Below are 23622 nucleotides of genomic sequence, written 5' to 3' on the forward strand. Positions count from 1 at the left end.
CTGGCTCTGAATCTATTACGTGTTTTATCCTAGAGAGCACGTTTTCCCAGTTACTAGGGACTGGTGTGAAAGTCTCATAAGTCCAGTCAGAACTGGGAGGGCAGCAAAGTGTTTTTTGCTTTCAAAACAAGCTTCATAATTTAAAGCGAAGCTGAAATAAATTTAGTACAAAACTGAATTGTATATCTCACTATAGGATTTCTAAATGCTTTGAGTGATGCACAGTTCATTTGTGTATATTTTTGGAAAGTGATTGCAAACATTTCTCTCCCTATACAACATGTTAGTTGTTCCATTGCTTTCAAACTTCTATTGTGCCAATTTACTCTAAAATCCCTATATTTATATATTTTAAATACCAGCAGAGCTCTCAGAATTAGAGATGACAAAGTTGGAGGATGTAATATCATAATCATATCCTCTGTGTGATCAGTGTTTATTTTTGTGTTTCCTTTCACAAAGCTTGGCCTACTTTTAAGCCATAAGTCAGACAACATTGAAAATAATTACGTTTGCCAAGGACATAATAAAATCACTGGCGTTTTATTTGTTATTTTATTTTATTTGTTTTAATTGTTGTGTTAATTATTTGTCTGACTGTATGTTAGCAGGATTACATCAAAACTACTCCGGATTTCAATTTGTACACTTCACTTTGTTGGATTTTGAGGATTACTTCAAAACTACTGAATGGATTTTCACCACATTTTCACCACACACTGGTGTTACGCCTTGGAAGACTGCATTAAATTTTGGAGGTGATATGGATCCGGATCCGGATTCTGAATCAGGATTTCACATTGTAGACTTTTAACCCCTTAACGCCTATTGTCGCATATATGCTACAATATTTGACTCAAATATGCAACATACCAAACTGACCAGTATGCCTGTTGTCGCAAATTTGCAACATACCATTATTATTATAACATTATAACATAAATTATTACTAAAATACCAAAATTACTATTTATCTTTTGTGCAAAAGTGTAATTAATAATCCCAACATTATTTACCATCTACTTAAAGGCAAAAATACACACAAAACATTTTTTATATACAGCTATATAAATTCAGACGTTAAGGGGTTAAGTATAATGTCAAAAATACTTAATGGATGCATCACCATGTAAAACCAAGATCAGAATGACACTATCTTGTTCCAGCGTGTGAATTAAATATCACATTGCAACATCTTGATCAGTCAGACCATTCTGGATCAGAATGCAAATATTGCATTGTGTTGTGGAATCTGGATCCAGGTAAAGTCCGGGTCACGATGTGAATCATATTGCTGTTATTTTGAGTCCTCATCAACCCTTTGCAGATGTCAGAAATCTCAGATTGGTCTTGTTATTGGTGCAGTTGGGTTTCAGTGGTTTGTGTTGTCTCATTAAATCAGCTTCATTGTCCTCTGATCTGTGTTATAAAAAGTGACACATGGTCTAAAGTGCATTTGGGGGCATGTACAACTTGCACATAATCCAATCAGAAAATTGGACCCAGTGAGCATTTATTCACTAGTATACTAGTATTCGTCTTGGGTGTGTATTGGGCATAATATAAAACAACCAATCAGTGTCATTGGTCATTTCCTTTAAGATCCAAGTGCATCAGCACTTCCTGCATCACGATTTAGACGGTGAATTTAGAAGTGAAAGGTTTTCTGGCAAGACAATAACTTTGGGCACAAAGTATCAAAGCAGACAAGCAGGAACGGCAGCCTTTCACCACAGTTACCTGAGGTGCACCATTTGAGCACCTCCTCCTCATCCTCCTCCAACCACCCGATCTCCTCCATATCTCATCAGGTGCAGACAGATACGGAATATTGGAGCTTATGGACCGCTTACAAACGGTTCAGAATGCGGCTGCAAGGCTGCTGACGAGGTCATCAAAGAGGTCACATATAACCCCAATCCTCTCCTCCTTCCACTGGCTCCCCATCCATTTCAGACTCCAATTTAAAATTCTAGTACTGACTTTTAGAGCTCTGCATGGTCAAATGCCATCTTATATCACCGAGCTGTTACATCCATATGTGACAAGTAGGTCTCTGAGGTCTTCGGACCTGGGCCTATTGGTTGTGCCTAGGACAAGACTGAAGACAAGGGGAGACTGTGCTTTCGAGGTGGTGGCACCTAAAATGTGGAATGCATTGCCTTTGGACCTATGCTCCGTGGACTCTGTTGAAACATTTAAAGTGAAGCTAAAGACCCTTTTGTATAGGCTGGCTTTTACCTAGTTTTTATGGTTTTATGTTTCTGCTGCTTTTTATTTCTTTGTTCTTATGTGAAGCACTTTGTGATTTCTATCTTGAAAGGTGCTATATGAATAAATCTTACTTACTTACTTACTTACTAAAATGCTCAATGGACTGTGAGGTCATGTAAACCTCTAAGAAAAGTTTCTGGATCTGTTGCTTCAAACTGTCAGTATCACAGATATGTAACTGCTGAAGGATCCTGACCATGTCAGCTAACCACATGAAAGCTAGAGGTCAGACAGATTTGGGGTTGAGATTTAAAGTCTTGGATATATAACGACATTTCCTGCCAGTGCAGTCAGGCATCACACCTGCAGCAACAGGTGTGATGCCTGTTGCCTGTCCAGCAACCTGAGGGAACACCACACATACAGGCTACTGAACAAGGCTCTGCTGGACACCAAGCACCCACTCACTGCACAATCTTATACTCATTAGTAAACGAAGTGTGCTGCGGCCTCAACTTTACCTAAATTCAGGGTCTTTTAATGAAGATCACCTTCGTATTTCTTCTGTTTTTCTTGTTGTTTAATGCTGACAAATTATACTGTATTTGTTGTCTTTCTGGTGCCTGATTCTGTTTTTTCTCTCTATTTAAGGTGCAGCTCCATCCAGAGATGGGTGTGGTAGTTGTGCTGGAGACCCCACTGTCCTGCGCACCAGCAGCATTTCCTGTATATTAGTTTTGTGAATTGTTTTGTAAATTGTGTTTGTAACATGGCCCAAGCAGAGGGTCACCCCTTTGAGTTTGGTCTGCTTGAGGTTTCTTCCTCAGAGGGAGTTTTTCCTTACCACTGCTGCTCTGGGGGTTAGTAAGGTTAGATCTTACTTGTGTAAAGCACCTTGAGGCAACTCTGTTGTGATTTGGTGCTATGAAAATAAATTGAAAAAAGTCCAAAAATGGCTGTTTGGATCAACTCAATTCATTTATGTGCAGGATTTCCATCTAATTGTTGGGAAAGTGTAGTGACACGGACCCACAACAGGGGGCGTAAATGAACGGACAATGGATAAGCCAAAAATAACAATTTAATGTTGTGAATTGCACAATGGAATACAGACAATTGCAGTTGAGAAGTACAGTCAATCGTACAAAAGGTGACGTGTGGGCAGGCTCGAGGATAGAAGACGTCTGTCCAGAGAAGAGCCGGATCCCACACGGCTTCCACCGCCAACGGATCTGAAGAACACCGGAGCCGCCAAGTCCTGGGTCCCCAGGTGGCCACCGTCTCCAGCTGTCAGACCTGGTACTGCTGGCAGAAACAGAAACAGTTAATGGTGGGTGTGTGAATACACACACAGTAATCTCTCAGTACCCAGTTCCTCCGGGAGGGAGAACCTCCACCTCCACAATAGGAACACCCGTGCAGCTCCTGTCAGTCGCTTCTCTGGATGGAGTGAGAGGCAAAGACGTCGCAAACCCACACTATGCGCCAATCCAGCAGAAGACTGTATCCACAGGAACAACGGCTGCACACAGAACAATATTTAGTCACGGTAAGGCACAGCAGAGAAGGTTACCTGAGTGGTAGCTGATTTCTCGGCGGGGAGGTGGAGTTGCAGTCCGGCTTTTATGGTGATGTGGATGATGATAGTAGAATGAGTGACAGCTGGTGCTGTTGATGAGTGACAGCTGTCACTCTCTGTTACTCCGACACCCTCTCGTGCTTGAAGCCCGCACCTCAAGCAGGGCGCCCTCTGGTGGTGGTAGGCCAGCAGTACCTCCTCTTCAGCGGCCCACACAACAGGAACCCCCGCCTCAACGGGCGCCTCTTGGCGCCCGACCAGGCTTGTCCGAATGCAGACGGTAGAAGTCAGCCCGGAGGGCCGGATCCAGGATGAAGCTCCTCTTCACCCAGGAGCGTTCTTCAGGTCCATACCCCTCCCAGTCCACCAGGTACTGGAACCCCCGACCCTTCCGACGGACGTCCAGGAGCCGATGCACGGTCCATGCTGGCTCCCCGTCGATGATCCGGGCAGGAGGCGGCGCAGGTCCGGGGGTGCAGAGTGGTGAAGTGTGGTAGGGCTTGAGACGTGACACATGGAAAACAGGATGAATCCGCAGTGAAGCTGGCAGCTTCAGCTTCACTGCGGCCGGACTGAGGACTTTCAGGATGGGGAATGGTCCAATAAATCTGTCCTTGAGTTTTTGGGATTCCACTTGAAGAGGGATGTCCTTGGTCGATAGCCAAACCTCCTTCCCGGGCTCGTATGCAGGGGCCGGGGAACGCCGGCGGTCCGGGCCTTGAGCAGGGCAGAACAGGCGGTACGCCAAACCCGATGGCACTTCCTTAGGTGGGCCTGGACTGAGGGCACCCCGACCTCTCCCTCCACAAGCGGGAACAATGGGGGCTGGTACCCCAAACACATTTCAAACGGGGAGAGGCCGGTGGCCGATGACACTTGGCTATTGGGGGCGTTCTCGATCCAGGCCAGATGGTGGCTCCAGGCCGTCAGGTGCGCGGAGGTTTCCATTGGGTCCGACAACTCAGCCTTGACTTCCTCCTCGTGCACCCGGGACAGGGCATCAGATCGTTGATTCTTAGTCCCGGGGCGGTATGTGATCTGGAAGTCAAAACGCCCGAAGAACAGTGACCAGCGGGCTTGCCTGGGGTTTAGACGCTTGGCGGTCCGGATCTACTCCAGGTTCCGATGGTCCGTGAAAACCGTAAACGGTACCAATGCTCCCTCCAACAGGTGTCTCCACTCCTCAAGAGCCTCTTTCACCGCCAGAAGTTCCCGATTGCCGACGTCATAGTTCCTTTCAGCCGGGGTCAACCTGCGGGAAAAATAGGCACAAGGATGGAGAACCTTGTCAGACTCCCCACTCTGGGATAGCACGGCTCCTATCCCTGAGTCAGAGGCATCAACTTCGACTATGAACTGGCGATTTGGATCGGGCTGCACCAGGACTGGTGCAGTCGAGAACCGGCATTTCAACTCCCTAAATGCGGCTTGGCACCGATCCAACCAGGTGAAGGGGACTTTAGTGGAGGTTAGGGCTGTCAGGGGGCAAACTACCTGACTGTAGCCTTTAATAAACCTCCGATAGAAATTTGCAAAGCCGAGGAACTGTTGCAGTTTCCTACGGCTTGTTGGTTGGGGCCAATCTCTCACCGCCGCAACCTTGGCCGGATCAGGGGCGACGGAGTTGGAGGAGATTATGAATCCCAGGAAGGACAAAGAAGAGCGGTGGAACTTGCACTTCTCGCCCTTCACAAACAGCCGGTTCTCCAACAACCGCTGCAGGACCTGACGTACATGCTTGACATAGGTCTCAGGATCCGGAGAAAAACTGAGTATATCGTCTAGATATACGAAGACAAAGCGATGCAGAAAGTCCCGCAAGACGTCATTAACCAAGGCCTGGAACGTCTTGGGCGCATTGGTGAGGCCAAACGGCATGACCAGGTACTCAAAGTGACCTAACGGGGTGTTAAATGCCGTCTTCCACTCGTCTCCCTTCCGGATCCGAACCAGGTGGTACGCATTCCTAAGATCCAATTTGGTGAATATTTGGGCTCCATGCAGGGGCGTGAACACCAAATCCAACAGAGGTAACGGGTATCGGTTGCGAACTGGTATTTCGTTCAGCCCTCTGTAATCTATGCATGGATGGATGCATGGAAGGTTACCTGAGTGGTAGCTGATTTCTCGGCAAGGAGGTGGAGTTGCAGTCCGGCTTTTATGGTGATGTGGATGATGATAGTAGAATGAGTGACAGCTGGTGCTGTTGATGAGTGACAGCTGTCACTCTCTGTTGCTCTGACGCCCTCTCGTGCTTGAAGCCCGCACCTCAAGCAGGGCGCCCTCTGGTGGTGGTAGGCCAGCAGTAGCTCCTCTTCAGCGGCCCACACAACACTAATATTCTTATTCTTGACTGCTCTTGCTTGCCTCTACTGGTGGTTGGCTCTCACTGCGGTATTGTATCACTTCCTGTTCCGGAGCACAGCGGTGTTTTGCTGTATCTGTTAGCTGTTTAATCTGCGCAGTTAGATTGATCTAGTTACCTAGATAACGATTTGTTTCACAGTGTTATCTTCACGTGCCTTAACTAAAGCACTCCCTCTGCTGAATCACCTCTAAATTATTTACACATTATTCACTTTGCGTGTTTTTAGGAATCCGCTAGCTTAGCGCAGCTACTAGCTCTTAGCCGGTTTAGCATGGCGGCTTCTCCTGTCTCTCCCGCACTTTTCTGCTCTGGGTGTGAAATGTTTAGTTATTCCTCTGCCTCCTTTAGCGGTAATGGTACTTGTAATAAGTGTAGCTTATTCGTAGCTTTGGAGGCCACGCTGGGCGAATTGCAGACTCGGCTCCGCACCGTGGAAAATTCTACAGCTAGCCAGGCCCCTGTAGTCGGTGCAGACCAAGGTAGCTTAGCCGCCGTTAGTTTCCCTCTGGCAGATCCCGAGCAGCCGGGAAAGCAGGCCGACTGGGTGACTGTGAGGAGGAAGCGTAGTCCTAAACAGAAGCCACGTGTACACCGCCAACCCGTTCACATTTCTAACCGTTTTTCCCCACTCGGCGACACACCCGCCGAGGAACAAACTCTGGTTATTGGCGACTCTGTTTTGAGAAATGTGAAGTTAGCGACACCAGCAACCATAGTCAATTGTCTTCCGGGGGCCAGAGCAGGCGACATTGAAGGAAATTTGAAACTGCTGGCTAAGGCTAAGTGTAAATTTGGTAAGACTGTAATTCACGTCGGCAGTAATGACACCCGGTTACGCCAATCGGAGGTCACTAAAATTAACATTGAATCGGTGTGTAACTTTGCAAAAACAATGTCGGACTCTGTAGTTTTCTCTGGGCCCCTCCCCAATCGGACCGGGAGTGACATGTTTAGCCGCATGTTCTCCTTGAATTGCTGGCTGTCTGAGTGGTGTCCAAAAAATGAGGTGGGCTTCATAGATAATTGGCAAAGCTTCTGGGGAAAACCTGGTCTTGTTAGGAGAGACGGCATCCATCCCACTTTGGATGGAGCAGCTCTCATTTCTAGAAATCTGGCCAATTTTCTTAAATCCTCCAAACCGTGACTATCCAGGGTTGGGACCAGGAAGCAGAGTTGTAGTCTTACACACCTCTCTGCAGCTTCTCTCCCCCTGCCATCTCCTCATTACCCCATCCCCGTAGAGACGGTGCCTGCTCCCAGACTACCAATAACCAGCAAAAATCTATTTAAGCATAAAAATTCAAAAAGAAAAAATAATATAGCACCTTCAACTGCACCACAGACTAAAACAGTTAAATGTGGTCTATTAAACATTAGGTCTCTCTCTTCTAAGTCCCTGTTAGTAAATGATATAATAATTGATCAACATATTGATTTATTCTGCCTTACAGAAACCTGGTTACAGCAGGATGAATATGTTAGTTTAAATGAGTCAACACCCCCGAGTCACACTAACTTCCAGAACGCTCGTAGCACGGGCCGAGGCGGAGGATTAGCAGCAATCTTCCATTCCAGCTTATTAATTAATCAAAAACCCAGACAGAGCTTTAATTTATTTGAAAGCTTGACTCTTAGTCTTGTCCATCCAAATTGGAAGTCCCAAAATCCAGTTTTATTTGTTGTTATCTTTCGTCCTCCTGGTCGTTACTGTGAGTTTCTTTGTGAATTTTCAGAACTTTTGTCTGACTTAGTGCTTAGCTCAGATAAGATAATTATAGTGGGCGATTTTAACATCCACACAGATGCTGAGAATGACAGCCTCAACACTGCATTTAATCTATTATTAGACTCAATTGGCTTTGCTCAAAATGTAAATGAGTCCACCCACCACTTTAATCATATCTTAGATCTTGTTCTGACTTATGGTATGGAAATTGAAGACTTAACAGTATTCCCTTGAAAACTCCCTTCTGTCTGATCATTTCTTAATAACATTTACATTTACTCTGATGGACTACCCAGCAGTGGGGAATAAGTTTCATTACACTAGAAGTCTTTCAGAAAGCGCTGTAACTAGGTTTAAGGATATGTTTCCTTCTTTATGTTCCCTAATGCCATATACCAACACAGTGCAGAGTAGCTACCTAAACTCTGTAAGTGAGATAGAGTATCTCGTCAATAGTTTTACATCCTCATTGAAGACAACTTTGGATACTGTAGCTCCTCTGAAAAAGAGAGCTTTAAATCAGAAGTGCCTGACTCTGTGGTATAACTCTCAAACTCGCAGCTTAAAGCAGATAACCCGTAAGTTGGAGAGGAAATGGCGTCTCACTAATTTAGAAGATCGTCACTTAGCCTGGAAAAAGAGTCTGTTGCTCTATAAAAAAGCCCTTCGTAAAGCTAGGACATCTTACTACTCATCACTAATTGACGAAAATAAGAACAACCCCAGGTTTCTTTTCAGCACTGTAGCCAGGCTGACAAAGAGTCAGAGCTCTATTGAGCCGAGTATTCCTTTAACTTTAACTAGTAATGACTTCATGACTTTCTTTGCTAATAAAATTTTAACTATTAGAGAAAAAATTACTCATAACTATCCCACAGACGTATCGTTATCTTTGGCTGCTTTCAGTGATGCTGGTATTTGGTTAGACGCTTTCTCTCCGATTGTTCTGTCTGAGTTATTTTCATTAGTTACTTCATCCAAACCATCAACATGTCTATTAGACCCCATTCCTACCAGGCTGCTCAAGGAAGCCCTACCATTATTTAATGCTTCAATCTTAAATATGATCAATCTATCTTTATTAGTTGGCTATGTACCACAGGCTTTTAAGGTGGCAGTAATTAAACCATTACTTAAAAAGCCATCACTTGACCCAGCTATCTTAGCTAATTATAGGCCAATCTCCAACCTTCCTTTTCTCTCAAAAATTCTTGAAAGGGTAGTTGTAAAATAGCTAACTGATCATCTGCAGAGGAATGGTCTATTTGAAGAGTTTCAGTCAGGTTTTAGAATTCATCATAGTACAGAAACAGCATTAGTGAAGGTTACAAATGATCTTCTTATGGCCTCAGACAGTGGACTCATCTCTGTGCTTGTTCTGTTAGACCTCAGTGCTGCTTTTGATACTGTTGACCATAAAATTTTATTACAGAGATTAGAGCATGCCATAGGTATTAAAGGCACTGCGCTGCGGTGGTTTGAATCATATTTATCTAATAGATTACAATTTGTTCATGTAAATGGGGAATCTTCTTCACAGACTAAGGTTAATTATGGAGTTCCACAAGGTTCTGTGCTAGGACCAATTTTATTCACTTTATACATGCTTCCCTTAGGCAGTATTATTAGACGGCATTGCTTAAATTTTCATTGTTACGCAGATGATACCCAGCTTTATCTATCCATGAAGCCAGAGGACACACACCAATTAGCTAAACTGCAGGATTGTCTTACAGACATAAGGACATGGATGACCTCTAATTTCCTGCTTTTAAACTCAGATAAAACTGAAGTTATTGTACTTTGCCCCACAAATCTTAGAAACATGGTGTCTAACCAGATCCTTACTCTGGATGGCATTACCCTGACCTCTAGTAATACTGTGAGAAATCTTGGAGTCATTTTTGATCAGGATATGTCATTCAAAGCGCATATTAAACAAATATGTAAGACTGCTTTTTTGCATTTACGCAATATCTCTAAAATTAGAAAGGTCTTGTCTCAGAGTGATGCTGAAAAACTAATTCATGCATTTATTTCCTCTAGGCTGGACTATTGTAATTCATTATTATCAGGTTGTCCTAAAAGTTCTCTGAAAAGCCTTCAGTTAATTCAAAATGCTTTCCTTTTTGCTAAAGCTTATAGTTAGGGCTGGATCAGGTGACCCTGAACCATCCCTTAGTTATGCTGCTATAGACTTAGACTGCTGGGGGGTTCCCATAATGCATTGAGTGTTTCTTTCTCTTTTTGCTCTGTATGCACCACTCTGCATTTAATCATTAGTGATTGATCTCTGCTCCCCTCCACAGCATGTCTTTTTCCTGGTTCTCTCCCTCAGCCCCAACCAGTCCCAGCAGAAGACTGCCCCTCCCTGAGCCTGGTTCTGCTGGAGGTTTCTTCCTGTTAAAAGGGAGTTTTTCCTTCCCACTGTCACCAAGTGCTTGCTCACAGGGGGTCGTTTTGACTGTTGGGGTTTTTACGTAATTATTGTATGGCCTTGCCTTACAATATAAAGCGCCTTGGGGCAACTGTTTGTTGTGATTTGGCGCTATATAAATATAATTGATTGATTGATTAATCAATTTATGTAGCCCCAACTCAAATAAAACACATCCATGCAAGATAATGTAATTTAATTGAGTTGGAACTACATATATTTATTAGATGGAATCCAATCCAATGACTCAGGTTTTTGGAGTGTATCACACAAACAAATGGCTCATTCAATCAATCAATCAATTGAGTTCATTGGATAAACTCAATTCAATTATGGCCAGGATTTCCATATAGACATCAGTTTTTTGAGTGTATCCTGGAGTCACAACATGAGAGTCTCCAATGCCGAGCCTCCCGCTACAACACGGTGCAACACCATCTTCGATATCTTAAGTGACTGGAGCTGTTGGTGACAGACCACCCGAAAATCTCAACTCACCAACACCCTAAATACAAAGCTGCCACCAGGCATAAATCTACCACGCAAAGAATGGGTGACCCTGAACCAGCTATGAACAGGGATTGGCCATTTGAACACCAGCACAGCCTGCTGGGGTTTGTGACCATCTGCAGCCACACCTACAAATCCCCAGAACAGGTTGTGCAACACATTACCCACGACCACAAGTGCTCCACCCTCCACCGACCTGAAAATGCAATCACAGGACCAAACAAACTCCAACCCAACCAACCCCATTTTTTTATATATCATGCTTCCGATTTTATCATCCAGCTGCAGAAGCCTCCCAACATAAATTGACAAACATACGTAACACAATTACACGTTATTGTCGTATTTTACCAGCACATGCTGCTAATAATTAAGATTAGAATCTGGTTTAATGATCTAAACAACAATCTTACCTTGGAGCTGTTCTCTTGGGAACGCTGATAGCGCTTCCAGCGGCAACCATAGATACCGGCGACAAAGGACACAAAGACCTGCTTCTCATAGACCTGTAAGGGTTGGTGTTTCACCATGCTCCTTCAGCCTCAAGGCACCACCAGTCCGTTAACATCCCACACAGGACCGGGAACCCTGAGGAAGACGAAAAAATAACTTAACTGAGCCGTTGTACTTCTTCACAACTCAGGACTTGTTTCTGGCTGAGTGTATTTTGACAAAACAATGCAAATATGTTGATGGCCTTGGACCTTGTTTGGAGTCTCAGCTGTGAAGACGTCAATGTACGACTGAACAGTGAGTCATGTCTGAGAGCGGCGGACTAATCATATGGTGCAACTGTTTGTGTTGCACTCACTAACAACAGTTAGAAAAACGTCAGTGCACAGTGAATGTAGTGCACTTCAGAGTCTGACTTTAGTGTGAAACATGAAGACGTTTTCCTCTGGATTTAGGAGTGTGTAGATTCCAATCCGTTTCCGGATCACCGCCAAAATTCAGTGGAGTCTTCCATGCCCTAACATGTATCTGTGGTGCAGATTTGGTGAGAAGCCTGACTGGAAAATCACTAAGGGCCCTTGGGTAAGGTCTTTAATCCCCTAGTTGCTCCCGGTGTGTGTAGTGAGAGGCTTGTATGGCAGCACCCTCACATCGGGGTGAATGTGACGCATTATTTGTAAAGGACTTTGAGCGTCTGATGCAGATGGAAAAGCACTAAAATGCAGTTCATTTACCATATCCATGAAGTAGTTTTGACATAATCCTTAAAAGCCTATGAAGTGAAATACTGAGTCAGAATCCAGATCACCTCCAAAATTTAATGTAGTTGTCCATGACATAATATGCACCCTTAGTGCAAATTTGGTGAGAATCTGTGAAGTAGTTTTGACGTAATCCTTCAAAGCCTATATAAAATGAAACCTGATCCAGATTCTGGATCTGGATCCGGATCCCCTCCAAAATTGAATGGAGTTTTCCATGGCCGAATATGTATCTGTGGTGCAAATTTGGTGAGAATCCGACCTGTGAAGTAGTTTTGAAATAATCCTTCAAAGCCTATATAAAGTGAAACTTGATCCGGAATCCAGATCAGGATCCAAACCACCTCCAAAATGTAATGGAGTCTTCCTTAGCCTAATATCTATCTGTGATGAAAATTTAGTCAAAATCCATGCAGTAGTTTTGAAGTAATCTTGCTAGCAGTCAGACAAACAAATAAATAAATAAACACAGATGATTTTATTACGTCCTTTTATTATGTAACAATTGGACGGCAGGAAAACTGCATTTGTGACAATCTGATTACATTTGGGAGGACGTTTGCCATGTTTCCACCACAGATGAATGTCCCGAATGCGCCTGAACACACCACATTGCGTACGTTGAGTGCTGCTGGATTATATTTCCTCCACCCTTAATCGGAACTCACTTGTATGGCGATGGAAGTGCATTCGGCACATTCTTGCTACATTTTGACAGCTGTCTGGGTAACCCTAATGTGCTCCACTTTGTACCATGTTTGGAGGCTCACGCGCACGGCACGTGCAAGAATCAGTCAGAGCGTGTCGGAGTGCAGTCTGGGTATTTGGACAGTTGTCCTCTGCTATTCTTATTCTCTCCCAGATGTGGCACGATTTTTTTTTTCTTTTTGACATTCTACCTGATTTGACTTGGTTCGTGCTCATTCATACCAAGTGTGATAGGGGTCTTAGCTAAGGGTGCTGGTGTTGCCGACCGAATGGTCCCCCTAAAAATTGGGCCCCCGATGATGCGGTTCACGGATTAACACCTTGTTTCTGCTTTAAACTGCACACCAGTCACCATCTATCTCAGCGACAGATATCTGAAGCTTTTGTACAACGATTTCCACCTAAATTCAGCATTATGTCATTATAAAAGGCAGTGGAAGTGATCAGAGTGCCGCAACTAAACAAGCAGCTAGCTGATGGGTTCACTGAGCATCTGACATTTCAAAGCGTCACAGAGTTTCTGTTTAAAATGGTCTTGTTTCTGCTTAAAACTGACTTTAGAATGATTTAAGAGGTTTTATCTTTATCATCTGATGGTTAATAATCCCGTTAATCTTTTTTATTGCTTTGGGTGAAGAAGCTCTGTCTCAGACATGCTGCTGTGGTCCGAAATGCACAAGGCGGACCGATTTTTAGGGCCGGACTGTTCGGTCTGTGACACCAGAATCCGGAATAGGTGTAAAATGTTATGAAACTGGTGTAAAATGTTGCTGACCAAAAAAAGTACTGTAATGCAAAAATCATGAATGCGGCCCAGCATTTAATGACATCATTATACAGCGTCGACTTTGACAGTTCCCACAACACTGAGAGACTTCCAGCATCCCAGTATATTTTGCATGGCCACTCTCAGCTTCATAGCGGAGTGGAGCAGAGAAGGATTTTCATACAGCAAAACAGATAAGATCTCCGCTTCCATCTCCCATGTGCCTTCTGGCAAACTGTAGCTGAACCTTCAAGTCTTCTTTTTAAGAAGACTTCGACTTCTCTGCTCCACTCTGCCATGATTATGAATAAACCGGTGCTGTAAAATGCTAAACCTGCACTATGCACAGGTTGTCCAGTCACAACCCTAGAAGCCCATAATGTCTTTAGGGCTGTCTGGGTGTCTTTGTGGTCTCCCTCTTGCATGGACACACAGTTTTTGAGATCTCCCATACTGTTTGTAATTCTTAATAAATGATGTAAATGAAGTCCAAGACATATTCTGTGACTTGGAAATGTTCATGTATCCATCCCCTGACTTGTGTGAATAAAACTGACTGTAAAAGTGAGGATTTACTTATTTTAAAGTGTTCCATTACATTATGCAACTCGTCATTCTGGTTTTAATATTTTTAAATGGTAAATGGACTGCATTTATATAGCGGTTTTCCATCTGCATCAGACGCGCAAAGCACTTTACATTCACCCCGATGTGAAGGTGCTGCCATACAAGGCGCTGACTACACACCGGGAGCAATAGGGGGTTAAAGACCTTACCCAAGGGCCCTTAGTGAATTTCCAGTCAGGCTGAGATTTGAACCGAGGATCTTCTGGTCTCAAGCCCAACGCCTTAACCACTAGACCATCACCTAATTCCTTTATGTCATGTTGTAGAATTTAGTGTTCACTGTGACTTTAAAGCAACTTATTTTACATTATTATAAACACCTCATTTTTATTTTTAAGTGATGCCATCTCAAAATGAAGATGAGTAATAGCTCAAGGGTTCACAAAACGTTTAAAGCCCCAGTGTAAATATCAAGATTAAAGTAGTAACGGGTGCGTTGCCTGTGGGGATCCATGGGTTCATTTTTCAAGGGTGGTAATAAATTATGCAGTTTCTACAATATTTTAACTGAAAGTGCAGGAAATTAAAATGAGAACTTTTGTGAATAATTGTATTTGTCTGGTTACAAGGGCTGATTAATGGTGATATTAACATTCATTGTTCACTGTTGTTACCTAATATCCCTAATTTCTCCAAAAATAATAGTCCTATCAACTTTTCGTTTTCACTGCATTCATCCTTGCCCAAAACACATAGGCATACCAAGTGCCAAATGTCAGCTCTCCCGTTTGTCCTTGATCAAAGGTACACACACACACACACACACACACACACACACACACACACACACACACACACACACACACACACACACACACACACACACACACACACACACACACACATTGTGGCGAGCTGTGTGGAAGAATGAAGAGGTAGTCAGAGCTTTTTGTCTTTTCTGCATTCTGCCCCAAGCAGGCACTTTTATTTTTATATGCCCACAAAAAGAGACAGTGGTGGAAGACATCAAACACACTACTCTTCTCACTCATGGTAACAGCAGCATGAGACTTAACTAAACTGACTGAACCGAGTGAATTACAAAAACATAATAAATCACTAACACTAACAACACTGTTAAACTAACATGAACCAAAATCACAACATTTAAAACCCCAAAACCCCGAACTCCCATGAGGCATTGCAGCACAATATCCATTTTTAGGGCCCCTTAGGGCCCCTGAATTTGGTTGAATTATGGCGAAACAGCATGAAACAGGTTGAATTAGCGAACCATGAATACATTGTGCCGATGGGTATGCGTGTACGAGGTGCCTTCAATACATTTTGAGACTTTTTTCGTAGGGACACTTTTTTTCCTCGGACAAGCACGAAACTCTAGTCCCCTTCAAAGTACTCCCCTCTGGATGCAATGCACTTGTTGTATTATTCCAACAACTTCTGGAAGGCACCCTGGAAGTCCTCTGGTGTGAACGTGAACCCTTGTCACAGCCTCTTTCATCTCCTCAATGGTTTCAAAACGACTGCCTCTAAGGTTTTCCTTGAGCTTGGGGAACAACCAAAAGTCACAGGGAGCAAGGTCTGGGCTGTAGGGAGGGTGAGGAAGTGTCTTGATGCCCATCTCAGTCAAACAGTTGGAAACACGGATGGAGTTGTGGACTGGTGCATTGTCCTGGTGGAAATGCCACCGACCTGATTTGAAGAGCTCTGGCCTTGTTCATCATGAATAATCGTGTGCACAGTTCCCACACTGACTTTAAACTCTACACTTATTGTCTCTATTGACACTCAACGGCCCTCATCCATAAAAGTACGAATTTTCCCCACCAGCTCCGGTGTTCTGACTTCCCTCCCCCTCCCACCCCTCTCATCATCTCTCACAGACTCTCTGCCACCCTTAAACTTTTTGTGCCAACAAAACACCGATGCTCTGCCCATGCAATTTAATCCATAAGCAGTCTGAGGCAGTTCATAAGTCTGCGTAGCGTTCTTTCCAAGATTAACACAAAATTTTATAGCGTATCGCTTTTCCAAAGTGTCCTTCCATCCCTACTGCATTTTGCAAAAAAGTCAGATGTGACGAGCGTGATGTAGTAGGGTCCGCTTAACGTACACATAGAGCCGTCTCTTTCAACCTAGAATAACAAACATTGGTAGATTATCTCCTTAGATATATGGTAATGACATATTAAAATTACAAGTGTGGGATGATTGTAACTGCCCCTACGAAAAAAGTCTCAAAACTTATTGAAGGCACCTCGTACAATCCTGCTGCGAAGGTGTTGTGCGTGCTCATGCACGAACACAGTGCAAGCAACTGGAGCATGTGTAAACCACATTGCGCCGCTGCTGTGGAATAAATAAAAAATAAAATCCAGCTGGTACCTGTGGAACCACATCGCACCACTGCTGTGGAGTAAATAAAAAATAAAAACTAGCTGGTGGCATGTAAAAAAAAAACACATGCCACCCACGGGATTCGTACCTGCACTTTACTGATTGCCAGCCTGAAACTTTGCCACTGTATACAGTGTGGAAAATGCCTGAAATCAAGACAGAGATGGACATATTTAAAAAATAAAACCACACACCATAAAAAACACCCTCTTATCAAGTACGAATCGTCTGTTCCTCTGTAGATGACCCATGGTCACAGACGTACACTCATGAAATGACATTAATGAAGCAGTGCGCTGTTATAATGTCCACATCTACTGGTCCGGTGTGTCCAGCCGGCCCCATGCGTGTGTCCATCTGGAACAGAGCTCACGTGGGTGACATGACAGTCAGATGAACCACTGCATGTTATGATCTGACGGTCCATTGTCACCTGGGGCAGCCCGCCAATGTGCATGCTGTGGGTGGACACACCCCTGTCAGTTCAGAGTAGGGATGGGTATCAAGAACCAGTTCCTTTCGGGTATCGTTAAGAAATTATTCAATCCATCGACATCAATAACCTTTTTACTTAACGATTCCCTTATCTGTCCTTCAGAGTGGCCGTTGTTTTGGGGGGTGTTTGTCAGGAAAATTATAATTTCTCTACATTGATTACAGACCCTGCAGCGGGTCTGTATTCAACTTTTCTGCAGCGTGGCTTTGCTTTGAACCTTGAACCAATCGAAGCAGTGATTCACAGATCGAACCAGTACTTCGATCATTGCTTTGTTGATTAATTTTTTTCTTTCACTTTCCCCCGCTAAAACCCTAAAGAGCATATGGCTGTGAGTATTATTTACCTTTTTTTATGTTATACCGACTTGTTATGGTCTTCTGAAACAGTTAATAGATGTATTTTATAACTTAAAGACGGGACCGATACTAACACGTAAGCATGTCTATGGCATTTTCCATGTTAATGTTAGCATTAAGCAGTGGCAGCTGTCAAACGTTTGTTGTCATAAAAGAGTCAAATGTATTACAAATTGTAATATTTTTTCAATTTAATTTTGTTTGTATATTAAATCAAAAAATCAAATTAAATCAATTTTATTTATATAGCGCCAAATCACAACAAACAGTTGCCCCAAGGCGCCTTATATTGTAAGGCAAGGCCATACAATAATTACGGAAAAACCCCAACGGTCAAAACGACCCCCTGTGAGCAAGCACTTGGCAACAGTAGGAAGGAAAAACTCCCTTTTAACAGGAAGAAACCTCCAGCAGAACCAGGCTCAGGGAGGGGCAGTCTTCTGCTGGGACTGGTTGGGGCTGAGGGAGAGAACCAGGAAAAAGACATGCTGTGGAGGGGAGCAGAGATCAATCACTAATGATTAAATGTAGAGTGATGCATACACAGCAAAAAGAAAAAGAAACACTCAGTGCATCATGGGAAGCCCCCAGCAGTCTAAGTCTATAGCAGCATAACTAAGGGATGGCTCAGGGTCACCTGATCCAGCCCTAACTATAAGCTTTAGCAAAAAGGAAAGTTTTAAGCCTAATTAGTTTTAATGAATTAGTTTTTCAGCATCACTCTGAGACAAGACCTTTCTAATGTTAGAGATATTGAACAAATGCAAAAAAGCAGTCCTACATATTTGTTTAATATGCGCATTGAATGACATATCCTGATCAAAAATGACTCCAAGATTTCTCACAGTATTACTAGAGGTCAGGGTAATGCCATCCAGAGTAAGGATCTGGTTAGACACCATGTTTCTAAGATTTGTGGAGCCAAGTACAATAACTTCAGTTTTATCTGAGTTTAAAAGCAGGAAATTAGAGGTCATCCATGTCTTTATGTCTGTAAGACAATCCTGCAGTTTAGCTAATTGGTGTGTGTCCTCTGGCTTCATGGATAGATAAAGCTGGGTATCATCTGCGTAACAATGAAAATTTAAGCAATGCCGTCTAATAATACTGCCTAAGGGAAACATGTATAAAGTGAATAAAATTGGTCCTAGCACAGAACCTTGTGGAACTCCATAATGAACCTTAGTCTGTGAAGAAGATTCCCCATTTACATGAACAAATTGTAATCTATTAGATAAATATGATTCAAACTACCGCAGCGCAGTGCCTTTAATACCTATGGCATGCTCTAATCTCTGTAATAAAATTTTATGGTCAACAGTATCAAAAGCAGCACTGAGGTCTAACAGAACAAGCACAGAGATGAGTCCACTGTCTGAGGCCATAAGAAGATCATTTGTAACCTTCACTAATGCTGTTTCTGTACTATGATGAATTCTAAAACCTGACTGAAACTCTTCAAATAGACCATTCCTCTGCAGATGATCAGTTAGCTGTTTTACAACTACCCTTTCAAGAATTTTTGAGAGAAAAGGAAGGTTGGAGATTGGCCTATAATTAGCTAAGATAGCTGGGTCAAGTGACGGCTTTTTAAGTAATGGTTTAATTACTGCCACCTTAAAAGCCTGTGGTACATAGCCAACTAATAAAGATAGATTGATCATATTTAAGATCGAAGCATTAATTAATGGTAGGGCTTCCTTGAGCAGCCTGGTAGGAATGGGATCTAATAGACATGTTGATGGTTTGGAGGAAGTAACTAATGAAAATAACTCAGACAGAACAATCGGAGAGAAAGAGTCTAACCAAATACCAGCATCACTGAAAGCAGCCAAAGATAACGATATGTCTTTGGGATGGTTATGAGTAATTTTTTCTCTAATAGTTAAAATATTATTAGCAAAGAAAGTCATGAAGCCATTACTAGTTAAAGTGAAAGGAATACTCGGCTCAATAGAGCTCTGACTCTTTGTCAGCCTGGCTACAGTGCTGAAAAGAAACTTGGGGTTGTTCTTATTTTCTTCAATTAGTGATGAGTAGTAAGATGTCCTAGCTTTACGGAGGGCTTTTTTATAGAGCAACAGACTCTTTTTCCAGGCTAAGTGAAGATCTTCTAAATTAGTGAGACGCCATTTCCTCTCCAACTTACGGGTTATCTGCTTTAAGCTGCGAGTTTGTGAGTTATACCACGGAGTCAGGCACTTCTGATTTAAAGCTCTCTTTTTCAGAGGAGCTACAGCATCCAAAGTTGTCTTCAATGAGGATGTAAAACTATTGACGAGATACTCTATCTCACTTACAGAGTTTAGGTAGCTACTCTGCACTGTGTTGGTATATGGCATTAGAGAACATAAAGAAGGAATCATATCCTTAAACCTAGTTACAGCGCTTTCTGAAAGACTTCTAGTGTAATGAAACTTATTCCCCACTGCTGGGTAGTCCATCAGAGTAAATGTAAATGTTATTAAGAAATGATCAGACAGAAGGGAGTTTTCAGGGAATACTGTTAAGTCTTCAATTTCCATACCATAAGTCAGAACAAGATCTAAGATATGATTAAAGTGGTGGGTGGACTCATTTACATTTTGAGCAAAGCCATTTGAGTCTAATAATAGATTAAATGCAGTGTTGAAGCTGTCATTCTCAGCATCTGTGTGGATGTTAAATCGCCCACTATAATTATCTTATCTGAGCTAAGCACTAAGTCAGACAAAAAGTCTGAACATTCACAGAGAAACTCACAGTAACGATAGATAATAACAAATAAAACTGGTTTTTGGGACTTCCAATTTGGATGGACAAGACTAAGAGTCAAGTTTGAAATTAATTAAAGCTCTGTCTGGGTTTTTGATTAATTAATAAGCTGGAATGGAAGATTGCTGCTAATCCTCCGCCTCGGCCCATGCTACGAGCATTCTGGCAGTTAGTGTGACTCGGGGGTGTTGACTCATTTAAACTAACATATTCATCCTGCTGTAACCAGGTTTCTGTAAGGCAGAATAAATCAATATGTTGATCAATTATTATATCATTTACTAACAGGGACTTAGAAGAGAGAGACCTAATGTTTAATAGACCACATTTAACTGTTTTAGTCTGTGGTGCAGTTGAAGGTGCTATATTATTTTTTCTTTTTTAATTTTTATGCTTAAATAGATTTTTACTGGTTATTGGTGGTCTGGGAGCAGGCACCGTCTCAACGGGGATGCAGTAATGAGGGGATGGCAGGGGGAGAGAAGCTGCAAAGAGGTGTGTAAGACTACAACTCTGCTTCCTGGTCCCAACCCTGGATAGTCACAGTTTGGAGGATTTAAGAAAATTGGCCAGATTTCTAGAATTGAGAGCTGCTCCATTCAAAGTGGGATGGATGCTGTCTCTCCTAACAAGACCAGGTTTTCCCCAGAAGCTTTGCCAATTATCTATGAAGCCCACCTCATTTTTTCGACACCACTCAGACAGCCAGCAATTCAAGGAGAACATGCGGCTAAACATGTCACTCCCGGTCCGATTGGGGAGGGGCCCAGAGAAAACTACAGAGTCCGACATGTCTATCTTGGCTTTCAATGCTTACCAGTCCAGTAAGTATCAGTGAAATTGTGGAGAGCTGGACATGTCCAAACTTGTCCTCTGACACACCGAAACGGAGGTGTTCCTTTGTCTCGCTTCCAAAGCGAATCGGTCGTGACACGCGAAGCCTCCGCGCGGCTTTCCATGACAAAATCTCTTGTTAAAAGTGAAATCTGCCGGAAAATGGCTGATGTCCAGCTCTTGTGATAACCAGAGAAAGAGCACACGACGGTCTTGTATCCACGGAGCCATCCGTTTAGAAATGGTCCGGTGGCTTGTGCCGCGTCGTCGCAGCTCGGTGCGCGGCACGTTGAGCGTCCTTAAAGGGGTCCTTAAAGCTGTACTACCAGACCTTTTTCTCTGTGAAGCCCGTAAAATTTTCACCGAAAGCCAGATACATTTTTCGAATAGTATCCAGGTGCCAGTCTCTAACAGCTTCTGAAAAAATTCTGATGGAAAAAAACCCCAAATCATTCTGCCATTTCCAGACAATGAAAATCTGACGACGGGGCGGGACCACTCCTTCCACAAGGCGTGCTCACAGGCGAATGATGTCACCGACAGGCGTGGAAAAACTCACGCATGCGCACAAGGGTTCAAGCTTTTGTCTGACGTGAAAACATATGAATCAAATCCATATAGTTTAAAAAAAAAAAAGGTACGATACTTCATGGACAGACCTCATATATATATATATATATATATATATATATATACATATATATATATATATATATATATATATATATATAAGATATAATATATATAATAATAAGTAATATATAATAATAATCTAATGATTATATACAATTTTAGAGAAAAAGACAAAAAGAACCTGAATAAAAACACAACAGAAAATATAAAACCAACTAACAATGAACATAAATAAATAAATACGAGGTCTGTTAGAAATGTATCCGACCTTATTATTTTTTTAAAAAACCATATGGATTTGAATCACGTGTGAGCTTGAACCCTCGTGCGCATGCATGAGTTTTTTCATGCCTGTCGGTTGCGTCATTCGCCTGTGAGCAGACTTTGAGTGAGGTGTGGTCCACCCCTCTCGTCTATTTTTTATTACAAATAAATGTCTGAATGATTTGGAGCTTTGCTGCATCAATTTTTTTCCAGAAACTGTGAGAAACCGGATCAAGACAGCGTCCAGTTTAAAAATGAACAGCACATTTCACTGTTACAGGAGTTTTTGTCATGGAAAGAGAAGCTGCTCCACCACACGTCGCGGTGCAGCTGCTCGGCGCAAAGCAACGCCGTGATGAAGCCTCACGGGACATGTCCTGGCATGTCCAGCTCATGCACAATCACAATCGGATATTCACACGACTGGAAAGCAACCGGAATCCGTCTGAAATCCACCCGAATGCCGTCCTGCGAGGCCAACACCGAGGTGGTTTTGTCCTGCGTAATGAATGGAGCCGTGGCGCGTCCCTCCGCTTTTCTTTCCATGAAAAAAACCCCTGTAACGGTGGAATGTGCCAGAAAAAGTGCTGATGTCCACATCTTCTGCCTTTTTGTGAAAGTCAGACAAGATCCCGGATCAATAAAGCTTTCATGTTGGAAATGATCTGGTTGTTCCAGCGGGGTGTCAGCCTGTCAATGGGGGCTGGGAGCACACCGCGCTCTCAGCAGTTGTGGGCCGTCCTTAAAGCGGCAGTAACACCCCGTAATCTGTTTAATCCCCATAAAATCGTCCCTGAAAGCCATATTAATTTTCCGAACGGTGTCCACCTGGAGGTCTCTCACAGTTTCTGGAAAAAAAATTGATGCAGCAAAGCTCCAAATCGTTCAGACATTTATTCGCAATAAAAAAATAGATGAGAGGGGTGGACCACACCTCACTCAAAGCCTGCCCACAAGAGAATGACGCAACCGACAGGCATGAAAAAACTCACACATGCGCACGAGGGTTCAAGCTTGTCTGACGCAATCACACGTGATTCAAATCCATATGGTTTTTTAAAAAATAATAAGGTCGGATACTTTTCTAACAGACCTCGTACATACAGAAATAAGTGTTTCCTGTGAACACCTAGTTACTCTTAAATCTCCACTTCATCCCTGTCTTATTTAAGTTTAATGACAATTTGTTTTGGTCAAACCATATTTTCAGTGTGCTAATTTCTGGTGATTTCCTCCAGAACTATCTGCCAAACTAGAAAACTGCTGCATCCTTGTAAGAGCAGAATACTACTGGAATGAATTCAGTGATGCCGATCTGACCACTTTTTTTAGTAACGAGTAATCTAACGCGTTAATCTTTCCAAATCAGTAATCAGATTAAAGTTACTTCTCCATGTCACTGTGTGTTACTATCCGCGTTTTTTTGCAGCTGCTCGACTCGTCCTCACCTCTTAAAGCGCGGTGATCAGCACACCTGCACTGAGCTTTACAAAGACATTTTTATACTTTTTTCCCTCCTTTATTTAGAATTCTGAGCTGAGCCGCTCTGTATCGTCTCGTTAAAAACAGCTGATCCTCCGCGACGCGTCAACAACTAACACTATTAAAAGTGTTAATGCACCTAAACTCTCTTTCTGAGGACCACATGATGTGAAAACGCAATAAAACTTTCTTACCTGTAAATCTGGTCATGTTTTCTGCATAAATAAATGTTATCCATTCTTTGTGCTCAAACGCCAAAGCAGGGGCGAATCCAGATGGAATGGGGGCGTGGG

At 42.9% G+C, this 23622-nt stretch overlaps 1 protein-coding gene across 2 annotated transcripts in view; it reads right to left on the bottom strand.

Annotated features, from left to right (window-relative positions):
* The window catches only part of gdpd5a (glycerophosphodiester phosphodiesterase domain containing 5a), a 94388-nt gene that overhangs the window by 54630 nt on the left and 16136 nt on the right, over window positions 1–23622 (bottom strand). For both annotated transcript variants that reach the window (XM_034178947.1, XM_034178946.1), the window contains exon 2: window positions 11248–11422. In XM_034178947.1, coding sequence (XP_034034838.1) covers window positions 11248–11364 — 117 coding nt within the window. In that variant the 5' untranslated portion in view covers window positions 11365–11422. The remainder of the gene's footprint in view (window positions 1–11247; window positions 11423–23622) is intronic.

Source organism: Thalassophryne amazonica, chromosome 9 (assembly GCF_902500255.1).
Source record: "Thalassophryne amazonica chromosome 9, fThaAma1.1, whole genome shotgun sequence".
NCBI classification, from domain to species: domain Eukaryota; kingdom Metazoa; phylum Chordata; class Actinopteri; order Batrachoidiformes; family Batrachoididae; genus Thalassophryne; species Thalassophryne amazonica.